The 13,010-nt window shown below is 43.3% G+C and overlaps 1 protein-coding gene across 1 annotated transcript in view; it reads right to left on the bottom strand.

The window, feature by feature from the left end:
* Positions 1 to 13,010, bottom strand: part of LOC142197491 (protein unc-93 homolog A-like) — a 47,235-nt gene that overhangs the window by 21,357 nt on the left and 12,868 nt on the right. Inside the window, exons 3-4 of the mRNA XM_075267791.1 lie at positions 7,775 to 8,004; positions 2,787 to 2,924 (exon numbers count right to left, since the gene is read on the bottom strand). Of these exons, the coding sequence (XP_075123892.1) occupies positions 2,787 to 2,924; positions 7,775 to 8,004 (368 nt within the window). The remainder of the gene's footprint in view (positions 1 to 2,786; positions 2,925 to 7,774; positions 8,005 to 13,010) is intronic.

Raw genomic sequence — 13,010 nt, 5'->3', positions numbered from 1 at the left:
AGCTCTGCTACACCAGAAATGTAGCAGAGCTGAGTGTGCGCTGTGCTCTGCTACACTCCAAATGTAGCAGAGCTGGCCGTGCACTGAGCTCTGCTACGCCAGAGATGTAGCAGAGATGAGTGTGCGCTGAGCTCTGCTATACTAGAGATATAAAAACAAACGTAGCACATAAGAGGGAAAAACTAAATATAGTTTTGAGACACATAGTATGTTCCCAAAGTAGGGTCCTACATCCAAAATCGTGTCTATACCACAAACTAATGGAGAAAAAAACAAAGAAATAGGTATACAGACACTCAAAATAGTGAGGTCAAAAATAGACCAAAACTCGTAATGGGAATATACAAACTTTAATAGTATCACATTAAAAAGTTATACAAAATAGATCATGCGAGTAACACACAGATAAATGTACAAAAAAAGAGCCCAATACTGCCCAGGATAGTTATTAAATGTAGTTAAACGTGAGTGGTAAACAGGATATATATGTACCACATGAACCAGCAAGGTAAGCTAAAACATAAGGCCAGATTATACAAATGCTACCAAAAGGAGGCCAAATTTATCCTATAGTATATATAGTGCAAAGTGCAATAAGGTAAGAGCGCAATTAAGCTAAAAGTAAAATAATATAACAACATGTAAATATTGAGTACTTTTAGACAAGAAAAAATGGCCACAAAGTAGATTGTAAAAGACTTAATCAGTGGCAGCAGAGGTTACACAGCAGGTCTATCATATTTATAAATGGAAATACAGCTTACCCATGATATAAACCACGTAAGTAGAAGTAGGGGGGGCAATAAGAGGAGCCGGCGGTGCGCTCAACACTGCTACATCTGAGATCGCACTGTGGACCTATCTTAGACTCCGCTTCCCCCGGCACTCAGCTCTGCTACATCTCTGGTGTAGCAAAGCTCAGCGCACACTCAGCTCTGCTACATCTCTGGTGTAGCAGAGCTCAACGCAAACTCAGCTCTGTTACATCTCTGGTGTAGCAGAGCTCAGCGCACGGCCAGGCCTGCTACATCTCAGGTGTAGCAGAGTCATGCGCTCAACACAGCTACATCTGAGATCAGACCACAATGGAGACTGCTGTGGACCGATCTCAGACTCCGCCTCCTCCGGCAAAACCAGCGTTGATTGGCCAAATGCTGTACTCTGTATGGAATTCGGCCAATCAACGCTGGTCAATTCATTTCTATAGGAAAAAGTCAGCTCCTGCATATCGCAAGCTGACAGGGATCCTGACGAGATAGTGGCGTAATACAGGTACTTGGGCATGTTAGATGCCCCCAGGCATGCTTCCCCAGCTGTCCTAGTTGCATTCCAGGGTGTTGGCATCATTTCCTGGGGTGTCATAGTGGACTTGGTGACTCTCCTGAGTCGAAGTGTAGCTTCCCCTGAAACGAAGCATTTTTCCCCATAGACTATAATGAGGTTCAATATTCGTTCGAATATTTGAATATTGAGGGGCTATTTGAAACGAATATCGAATCTCGAATATTTCACTGTTTGCTCATCTCTAATTGTAAGCCCTATATGGGGGCTCACATTCTACATTTTTTTTAAAAAACCAAAACGTTATTGCCCATGCAGAAATTCACAGCTAGTTTATATACAACCTTTTTATCTTTTGAACAAGTACCGTATTTTTCGGACTATAAGACGCACCTAGGTTTTAGAGGAGGAAAATAGGGAAAAAAAATTTTGAAGCAAAAACTGGTAAAATATTTAATATATGGGAGTTGTAGTTTTGCAACAGCTGCAAGGCCACATTGACAGGTGACCCTGCAGCTGTACGGGGATGCATAGAGCGTTTTTTTTGCGGGGCCAGCTGTAATTTTTAGTTATACCATTTTGGGTGATATCTATTGCTTAGATCACCTTGTATTGAAAAAAAAACAGGAGGTGATTTAGAACTTTTATTTATTTCATATTTTTAAAGCTTTTTTTTTTTTTTTTTTTACTATTTTATTCCCCCCCGGGGGCTTGAACCTGCGGTCACTTGATTGCAAGTCCCATAGATGGCAATACAACTGTATTGCCGTCTATGGGACATTCTGTCTATTAGTATTACGGCTGGTCATAGAGACCAGCCGCAATACTAATATAGCCGTGACAGGCCTGGGAGCCTCATTAGGCTCCCGGCTGTCACCCGAACAGGTCGGCTCCTGCGATATCGCCGCGCAGGAACCGGCCTGCAACTTTACAGGTACGGGGCCGGTGGGGACCGGCCCCGGGGGAGAAGGGGCCACGGATACTGACCCGGCATCCGCTGTACTAGAGAGGCGGATGCCGGGGAGGGATAGACGCCGGGGCCTGAGACATCGCTACGATCCTCTGCCCTGCATGAAGCCAGCGGCGGGGGCACGGAGGAGCCCCTGCCGCTGCTGGCTTCATGCAGGGCAGAGGAGCGCAGCGATGTCTCAGGCCCCGGCACCTGTAATGGCGTCTATCACTTGCCGGCTTCCGCCTCTCTGTTACAGCAGATGCTGGGCGCCACCTTCAGACTATAAGACGCACCCTTCTTTTCCCCCAAAATTTTGGGGAAAAAAAGTGCGTCTTATAGTCCGAAAAATACGATACATGGATTTATAAAAGAATAAAGCACAGTGGCAGTCAAGTTGTGCATGTCATTATCATTTTATACGTCATAACAGGCCTTTTTTAATTATTAAAGTATAATTCACTAATGTTCATAATTCTCTTTTTCTATTTGTAATTTTTCTTGGGTTACTCTCTTGTAATAATGTTACAATAATGCTTGTTATGTTGACACCTACCTGTATAAATGCCCATCAGAGTATAACGCAGGGTGTCTGATACACCAGGAGTTGGCGTTGTTACATTGCTAACTTCAGCAGTAGATGTGGGGCAGTTATGTGCTCCGCAGTTTGAGTAACTTTTATTTTCAGATATCACTGGAACAAAAGCAAACATTAAAAACATTAAAGTGCATGATCGATATATTTCCAGGATATAAAATAAATATAATTTCCTGCAATGGTCTGTCTGTTCAGGAGCCATTACATGACATTTACATTAGTCACAACTTTTGTAAAAAATAAAACAGCTCTTATTTTTATTTCTAGAACTTCTATTGGGACTTTCTATTGGAAAATGTATTTTGGCTTCTCACTAGAAGACTTTGATCATTTGATGCAGGTTTTTTCCCACTGATGTCAATAAACAATTTGCAAATATGCAACAAAACCACTATTGATAAGAATTATAAGTACAATAATATCTGAAAATGCATGCATTTTGCGACTGGCATCTGGTCCTATGCCAAAAATAGTTTGCCTGAAAGCACCCACAAACATTATTCTTCTATGTTTAGAACTGTTAAATTGATGACAGAAGGATAAAACTAGTCATCTGATTGGTCACATGACAACGAGGAAAGCTATCTCAGCTGATCAGAAAATGTAAGCAGGCAACAAACAAAGTGTTGAACAAACCGGTGGGCCCTGAGCCCTTACTGTTAGTACTCATTTTGTCAATGCAGATACATTGGTCAGTTGCCCGATCGGGATGGTCAGGGGCTCCGATCGGGCACCTGACCAATGCATTTGCAATGACGAAATGAGGAATAATAGTGTCAGGTGCCGGATTGGTTACCTCAGGGGCCCCAGGTTGCAGTTTAATGATTAAAGATGGCCGGCTGCCAGCAATTTCCCAAGTCCTCAGCACACAGGGGTCCCCTGCCAGTTCATACCTTCCCTATCGGGAGGACATCATTGGACTCCATCAGCTAATGGATTGTCTTTTAACCCTTCCGGGCAATTACCAGCCTCAGCTATTGCTGCCATCTCATAAAGACTTGTCCACGCTGCCTGAACTTACCCCCCTCCCCCTCATACACTAGTGAGTCATCCCTTAGATGGCGTGTGGGGACAGAAGCAGCCTGCTGCGATGCTTCACTTCAGGAAAATGTGAGTATGTTTTTTTGGTAAAATCTGTATATTTAATATGTGTGTGTGTATATATATATATATATATATATATATATATATATTTTTTTTTTTTACGTAGTTTGTGAGCCCCATATAGGGATCACAATGTACTTTTTTTTTCTTTTCCTATCGGTATGTCTTTGTAGAATGGGAGAAAATCCATGCAAACACGGGGAGAACATACAAGCTCCTTGCAGGTGTTATTCGAACCCAGGACTTCAGCTCTGCAAGGCTGCTGGACTAACCACTGAGCCACCGTGTTGCCCCTTTTAAGATGTATATATATGTACATTTGCTTACTGTATGTGTCTTATATACTATGTGAGTCAGTGGCGTAACTAACGCCATAGCAGTAGAGGCAGCTGCCACAGGGCCCGAGACATTAGGGGCCCGGTGACAGCCGCTACCGCTGCTATCATTATACTCAGGGGTCTTTTCGGACCCCCGAGTATAATGATCGGCGGACCAGGAGAGGTAACAAACATAAAAAACACTGTTACTTACCTCTCCACGATCCAGGCAGGCTTCGGCCTAGTTGGCCTGCATCCCGAATCATGTGATATCTGACGTCATTGAAGATCGACTACTTCAGAGGCCGACAGCGTAGGAGACGGGAGATAAGTGAGTAGCAGAGTTTTTTTTATGTTTTTCTCCCCCCTGGGTCTCCAATTATTATACTCTGGGGTCTGAAATGACCCCAGAGTATAATAATTGTTTATGGGTGTCCACAGTGGGACATGATACTGTGTGCAGGGGCCACTATGGGGCATAATACTGTGTGGAGGGGCCACTATGGGGGATAATACTGTGTGGAGGGGTCACTGAGGGACATAATAGTGTGTGCAGGGGCCACTAAGGGACATAATACTGTGTGCAGGGGCCACTATGGGGCATAATAGAGCCCGCAGGAATGCATAGGAGGGAGTCGATCGAGGTCTTCGGTGTCGGTCAGGGGGGGGACCCAATGTCAAAAGTTTGCCACGGTGCCCTGCCATTCCTAGTTACGCCCAAAGTTAGGCCCTATACATATAATGGGGAAAAGTGAAAGCAAAACTGCTGAGGGAAAAACAACAGTTGCGACTGACAGGGATGGATTATAGTGACGGCGCAAAAGACTCGCTGCTGAAGGGGCCGCACCACCACACACAAATGTTTCACAAACACCATATGAACATCACACAGACAGCACACATACACCAACCCACAAGTACAAAACCACTCAAATGTCACAACACACCACACAGACACACACAACAAAAACACCACCACATAAATACCACATGCACACCACACACACATACACGCACACGCAAGGACCACACACGCACGCAAATACACTCAGATGAATGCACACTACGCATACGGATGAACAGTGCACATGCGTACTCACATACCACTACCGCACAGATGGACACTTGCACTGCGCACATACATGCATACATATACATGGACCACACACGTGAATGCACACACGCATACATACACACGGCTCACACGTGTACACACACATGACACGCACTGACAAAACACGTCTGGTATCCTTAGTGGCTGTTTGCACACTACAGTATTTCTCACGGGCCTCCGGGCCATGGATTTGGTGGTTCCATAGATTTCTTTGTGTGCAAAGCTGTGAATTTTGGCAATTATGGCTCAGATTTCCAGTGGAAATGAGGGACTATTTTTCCTAGATGCAGCAGGAGGTACTGGTAAAACATTTTTAATTAATTTGCTGCTTACAAAAATTGTCTTAAACAATGACTTTGCCATTCAGTCATGGAGAGTGAACAAGCCGTAATGTATCCATTGGAGTTCCTGAAATCTTTGGAGCCTCCTGTAATGCCACCGCATAAGCTCACTTTAAAAATAGGAGCCACAATCATTTTGCTTTGGAACCAAGACTGTGCATTAAGAATGTCATGCCCAATGTTATTGAAGCCACTATTCTTATGGCAAACTGTAAGGGAGCAAATGTTTTTATTCTGCATATTCCTTTGCTACCAAGCGACATGCCCTTCAATTTTAAGCGTCTGCAGTTCCCAATCCAACTTGCATTTGCTAAGACTATAAACAAAGCACAAGGTCAATCACTTAAAGTAGCCGACACTAATTTGAAGAGCCCGTGTTTTTCACATGGACAGTTGTACGTTGCTTGCTCTAGAGTGGGTAACCTCAAAAATCTTTTCATATATGGTATGCACCTGAAGGTAAAACCAGAAACATTGTTTACCAAAAAGCACTACAATAGATAGTTGTGTAACTGTAAATCAATTTTACTCTTTGGTCCATGAACTACTTATAAATTACACTGGAGGGAGGGGGGGAAGGGTTGTTAATTGAATGTAAAGGTTTTATAAGTTTGTGTAAGGTTCATAAATATATTAATTTTTATTTAAAAAAAATAACAGTTAAAATAGTTGTAATCGTTTATACTATATAATATGTATTGAATACATAAAATCAATAAAAATGTTGAAATTAAAAAAAAAGTTGTTCACATCAATGTCACGTCATTTAGTGAAATGACAAAATAATAAAAATTTAAAGTGGAAAAAAGATTTATTGTAGACTCTGAAAATGCCAATTTTAGTGTGACACTGAAAATTTGACTTTAGCACAACCAACAAAATAACATATTTTCCGCGAGCGAAGCCGCGGGTGTTCTACTACTATAAGTATATATATATATGACTTATATATGGTATATGAATGTATATATGCTATAATAATGTATATGTGTGAGCATATATGAATGTATATCTGTGAATATATATATGGTATGGTATATACAGTATATATATATATATATATATATATATATATTGTATATATATATATATATATATATATATATATATATATATATATATTGTATATATATAAGTATGTAGGTATATAATGTGTACAATCTGTTAAATCTCATAATTTGCTGAATTTAGAGTAGTGGCGTAACTAGGAATGGCGGGGCCCCGTGGCAAACTTTTGACATGCCCCCCCCCCCCAAGACCTCGACCGACCCCCTCCTCCTCACTCTATTAAGTCCCTTAGTAAGTCCTGCACACAGTATTATGCCCATTAGTGGCCCCTGAACACAGTATTATGTCCATTAGTGGCCCCTGCACACAGTATTATGCCCATTAGTGGCCCCTGAACACAGTATTATGTCCATTAGTGGCCCTTGCACACAGTATTATCCCCCATAATGGCCCCTGCACACAGTATTATACCCCATAGTGGCCCCTGCATACAGTATTATGTCCCTTAGTGGCCCTGCACACAGTATTATGTCCCATAGTGGCCTCTGCACACAGTATTATACCCAATAGTGGCCCAGTATTATGTCCAGGATCGGCAAGTAAATAGGGCCCGTAATGGCCAATTAAAAAAAAAACAAAAAAACACAGCAGTAGCGGCTGTCACTTAAAATAAAGAGATTGAGAGGTGTGAAGGTGGAGTTAGTTCTCTCCCCTCATGCTACCAATGTCTGCTTATATAGGCTGAGGATGCTTTACCCTCATCCAAGCTATTTCCTCATATGGGAAAGTGTAGGTATGATCCTTCCATGTACTCTGGATCGTTCCTTGAGTGACATAGCCCTAACTTTGGCTACAATGATGTGTTGAGACTTTCTTTTACCTCTGCTCTGTATTGTCACTTCTATCGTATACCCTCAGCTATCCTGACCTGTCTTAATGAGATGACCAAAAACTTCAAGTATACGATGTGGAACAATTTTGTGGCACCAATAGAAAGTATACAAAGAAGACATTGGAAATTCTGTAATTGATTAACAACTTTCTATGTTTATATAATCTTACCTTCATTGGGATGTTGGTTAAGTACTAGAGATGAAATAAGATTTCCCCAAACTCCAGATGACTGATATATTAAGAAAAATAAGCCAAAATATTGGTTTACTACGTCCATCTTGTCTTTGCCAGTCTGTTGTGCATATTTTATTCCACTGATGGTGAGATAAGTACATTTTGATGCCCAAAGTGGTCCTCCTCCAATACCTCCAATTGCTGAGGTAATTATTAAGCTATACCTATCAGTGGAAACCGTAAAAACATAAAGAATTATTGGAATGTAATGTGCAGCAATAAATATCATAATATAATAAGTGTAGCAACTAGAAGTACCCTACAAAAGGGAAGCTCTCATTATTTTCTATAATAAACTAGCAGGAGGACCCGGCTTCACACGGGTATATTACATTTTATGTTTGTGTAGTGGCCCCATAAGAATTGTCCAATTTTGCACTGGTGTATTTTGTATGTGGTTTGTGTGTATGTCCATAAGCGTCATGTGATTATGTGTATCTCATTTTGTGAAAAACCTGTGATCAGTTGTTATGGATACCTGGAGTAAAGCTGTATCTAATCCTTCCCCGTGTAGTACTGTGTTTAGACGCAAGTATCTAGTCCTTGTTGGTGTGGTACTGTGTGCAGATGCACATATTTAATCCTCCGGCATGTGCTACTGTGTGCAGATGCGTGTATCTAATCCTCCCCTGTGTGGTATTGTGTGAAGAGGCGTGTATCTAATCCTCCAACATGTGAAACTGTGTTCAGATGTGCATATCTAATCTTACGGCATGTGGTACTGTGTGCAGACGTGCGTATCTAATCCTCTGGCGTATGGTACTGTGTGCAGACGCGTGTATCTAATCCTCTGGTGTGTGGTACTGTGTGCAGACACGCGTATCTATTCCTCCCCCATGTGGTACTGTGTTCTGAGATGCGTATGTAATTCTCTGGCATGTGGTATTGTGTGCAGAGGCATGTATCTAATCCTGCCCCATGTGGTACTGTGTGCAGACGCAGGTATAAAATCCTCACCAATGTGGTATTGTGTGCAGTGGCGCGTATCTAATCCTTCTCCCGTGTGGTATTGTGTGCAGTGGCATGTATCTAATCCTCCGGTGTGTGGTATTGTGTGAAGACGCATGTATCTAATCCTCTGGCGTGTAGAACTGTGTGCAGATGTGCGTATCTAATCCTCTGGCATGTGGTACTGAGTGCAGATGTGCGTATCTAATCCTCCCCCGTGTGGTACTGTGTGCTGAGGTGCATATCTAATTCTCTGGCATGTGGCACTGTGTGCAGAGGCATGTATCTAATCCTCCAAAGTATGGTACTGTGTTCAGACACAAGTATCTAATCCTCCCCTGTGTGGTATTGTGTGAAGAGGCGTGTATCTAATCCTACAGCATGTGGTACTGTGTGCAGAAGCGTTTATCTAATCCTATGGCGTGTACAACTGTGTGAAGACGCGCATATGTAATCCTCTGACGTGTGGAACTGTAAGCAGATGCTCTTATCTAATCCTACGGCATGTGGTACTGTGTGCAGATGTGCTTGTCTAATACTCTGGTGTGTGGAACTGTGTGCAGATGCACGTATCCAATCCTCTGGCATGTGGTATTATGTGCAGATGCATCTATCCAATCCCCCGGTGTATGGTACTGTGTGCAGACACACGTATCTAATCCTATGGCATGTGGAACTGTGTGTAGATGTGCATATCCAATCATCTGGCGTGTGGTACTCTGTGCAGATGCACGTATCTAATCCTCCCCCATGTGGTACTGTGTGTAGATGCGCGTATCTAATCCTCTGGCGGTGGTACTATGTGTAGGCATGCGTATCTAATCCTCTAGCGTGTTGAACTGTGTGCAGATGTGCGTATCTAATCCTCCCCTGTGTGGTATTTTGTGAAGAGGTGCGTATCTAATCCTCCCCCATGTGGTACTTTGTGCAGACACATGTATCTAATCCTTCAGAGTGTGGAACTGTGTGCAGACGCACGTATCTAATCCTCTCCTCTAATCCTCTCCTGTGTGGTATTGTGTGAAGAGGCGCGTATCTAATCCTACGGCATGTGGTACTGTGTTCAGATGTGCATATCTAATCTGAAGCATGTGGTACTGTGTGCAGACACATGTGTCTAATCCTATGGCGTGTACAACTGTGTGCAGATGCGCGTATCTAATCCTCTGGTGTGTGGTACTGTGTGCAGACGCACGTATCTAATCCTCCAAAGTGTGGCACTGTGTGCAGACACACGTATCTAATCCTCCCTGGTGTAGTATGGTGTGAAGAGGCGCATATCTAATCCTACGGCATGTGGTACTGTGTGTAGACGCGTGTATCTAATCCTATGGCATGTACAACTGTGTGCAGACGCGCGTATCTAATCCTATGGAGTGTGGAACTGTGTGTAGACGTGCGTATCTAATCCTACGGCATGTGGTACTGTGTGCAGATGTGCATATCTTATGCTCTGGTGTGTGGAACTGTGTGCAGATGCATGTATCCAATCCTTTGGCATGTGGTATTGTGTTCAGATGCATGTATCCAATCCCCCGGCGTGTGGTACTGTGTGCAGACGCGTGTATCTAATCCTTCAGTGTGTGGAACTGTGTGCAGAAGCGCGTATTTAATCCTTTAGTGTGTGGGACTGTGTGCAGACGCGTGGATCTAATCCTCTGTCGTGTGATACTGTGTGCTGACCTGTGTATCTAATCCTCTGATGCGTGTATCTCAGTTTGGATATCAGTGTTGGATTGTGCATGTGGAGTGACCGTGTGTATTGCAGTTGGAATATGAGTGAAAGACTTGCAGGTTTGTATTGGCTAAGGGGGGGGGGGCATTGTGTTTGGAATGCTGTATCTCAGCAACGGTACGTCCGAGCGAGTTGGAGTCTTGTCTTAAACCTTCCCGGATACCTGAAGTATCTCTGTGCCAAATTTGGTGAAGATTAGAGATGAGCGAACAGTAAAATATTCGATGTTCGTTATTCGTTCCGAATCGCATCTCAATATTCGACTATTCAATCGAATATCGAACCCCATTATAGTCTAAGGGGGAAAATGCTTCGTTTCAGGGGATCCCACCATTCGACTCAGGAGGGTCACCAAGTCCACTATGACACCTCAGCAAATGATGCCAACACCTCTGGGACAGCAGGGGAAGCATGCCTAACAAGCCCAAGTCACTGATTTACCCCTACATCACAGCCTATCAACTACACACTTTCCACACTCAAAAAAATCTCTATCAAAGTGGGAAAATACCTGGAAACCTTCTTTCTTCCCCAAATGGATGGACAAAACCCCAAATTTAGGGTGCATTCACACTACGTTTCCTGAAGCTTATTCTGAACGTAAAACACATTCAGAATAAGCGGCGTATAAAGCAGCTCCATTCATTTCTATGGGAACCGGCATACAAGCGCTCCCCATAGAAATGAATGGGCTTCTTCTTTCACTGCAAGCAGTCCCATTGAAGTGAATGGGAAGTGCCGGCGTGTACGGCTCGGCATGAGCAGAGCTTGCCGTATACGCCGGCACTTCCCATTCGCTTCAATGGGACTGCTCGCAGTGAAAGAAGCAGCCCATTCATTTCTATGGGGAGCGCTCGTATGCCGGCTCCCATAGAATAAGCTTCAGGAAACGTAGTGTGAATGAACCCTTAAGCTCAACAAACATTAACAAGCACCCCTTTAAATCACGTTGCCCATGTCAACCACAGATGGAATAGGCAATGGAAAATCCAACAGTACCCACCCTGACCTGTCATTGTGGATGTGTGTGTGTGTGTGTGTGTGTGTGTGTGTGTGATGTGGTAAGACCTTCCAAAATTCACTTTTCTAGCCCTTAACATGAGCCCTTCCAAATTAAGTTAGAGGCCCTTAAGCTGAGCTACCAGCAGAGATTGGGGCCCTTTAGGTGACTTCAGCCTTTTACCTGCAGAGTTTTAGGCCCTTTAACTTAGTTCAGCCTTGCACCAGCAAAGATTTGTTGGTCCTTTGGGTGAGTTGAGCCTTTAAACAGCAGAGATTTAGTTTTAGCCCTTGGAGTTAGTAGAGCCTTTAAAAAGCAGTGCTTTTGGCCCTTGGCGTGAGTAGAGCCTTTAAAATACAGAGTTTTTGGCCCTTCAAGTGAGTAGAGCCTTTAAAATACAGTGTTTTTGGCCCTTCGAGTGAGTAGAGCCTTTAAAAAACAGTGCTTTTTGGCCCTTGGAGTGAGTAGAGCCTTTAAAAAGCAGTGCTTTTGGCCCTTGGAGTGAGTAGAACCTTTAAAAAGCAGTGCTTTTGGCCCTTGGAGTGAGTAGAACCTTTAAAAAGCAGTGCTTTTGGCCCTTGGAGTGAGTAGAACCTTTAAAAAACAGTGCTTTTGGCCCTTGGCGTGAGTAGAGCCTTTAAAATACAGTGCTTTTTGGCTCTTGGAGTGAGTAGAGCCTTTAAAAAGCAGTGCTTTTGGCCCTTGGAGTGAGTAGAACCTTTAAAAAGCAGTGCTTTTGGCCCTTGGAGTGAGTAGAACCTTTAAAAAGCAGTGCTTTTGGCCCTTGGAGTGAGTAGAACCTTTAAAAAACAGTGCTTTTGGCCCTTGGCGTGAGTAGAGCCTTTAAAATACAGTGCGTTTTGGCCCTTGGAGTGAGTAGAGCCTTTAAAAAGCAGTGCTTTTGGCCCTTGGAGTGAGTAGAACCTTTAAAAAGCAGTGATTTTGGCCCCTGGAGTGAGTAGAGCCTTGCACCAGCAGTGTTTTTGGCCCTTGAGGTGAGTTAAGCCTTTGAACAACAGTGTTTTTTGACCTTCAGGTGAGTTTAGCTTTGCACCAGCAGTGTTTTAGTAGAGATGAGCGAAGAGCGTTTGATCGAGTACATGTTCGATCGGATATTAGGCTGTTCTAGATGTTCGATTCCAGTCTAACACCACGTGGCAAACGCTCTAAAAATTCGCTTTCCCTCCCACCTTCCCTGGCGCTTTTTTTTCACCAATAACTGTGCAGGGGAGGTGGGACAGGAACTACGACAACAGAGGCATTGAAAAAAAATCGGAAAAAGTAATTGGCTGGCTAATTCAGGTGACCTCCAATTTATACGAACAGTGGATTTAATATCCGGTTCATATGAGACTGTGAACTATGTGATTGTGAGACAGGGACAGATGTACTGGCGAGGCTAGCTAGGGATTACCTTTATTTAGGTGGTAATGTTACGCACACAGCTCTTTTGGGCTCTATCTGGTTGGGATCCCTGTCAGCTTGCG

Source organism: Leptodactylus fuscus, chromosome 3 (genome assembly GCF_031893055.1).
Source record: "Leptodactylus fuscus isolate aLepFus1 chromosome 3, aLepFus1.hap2, whole genome shotgun sequence".
Taxonomy (NCBI): Eukaryota; Metazoa; Chordata; class Amphibia; order Anura; family Leptodactylidae; genus Leptodactylus; species Leptodactylus fuscus.
This window is presented reverse-complemented; position numbering and strand designations above follow the sequence as displayed.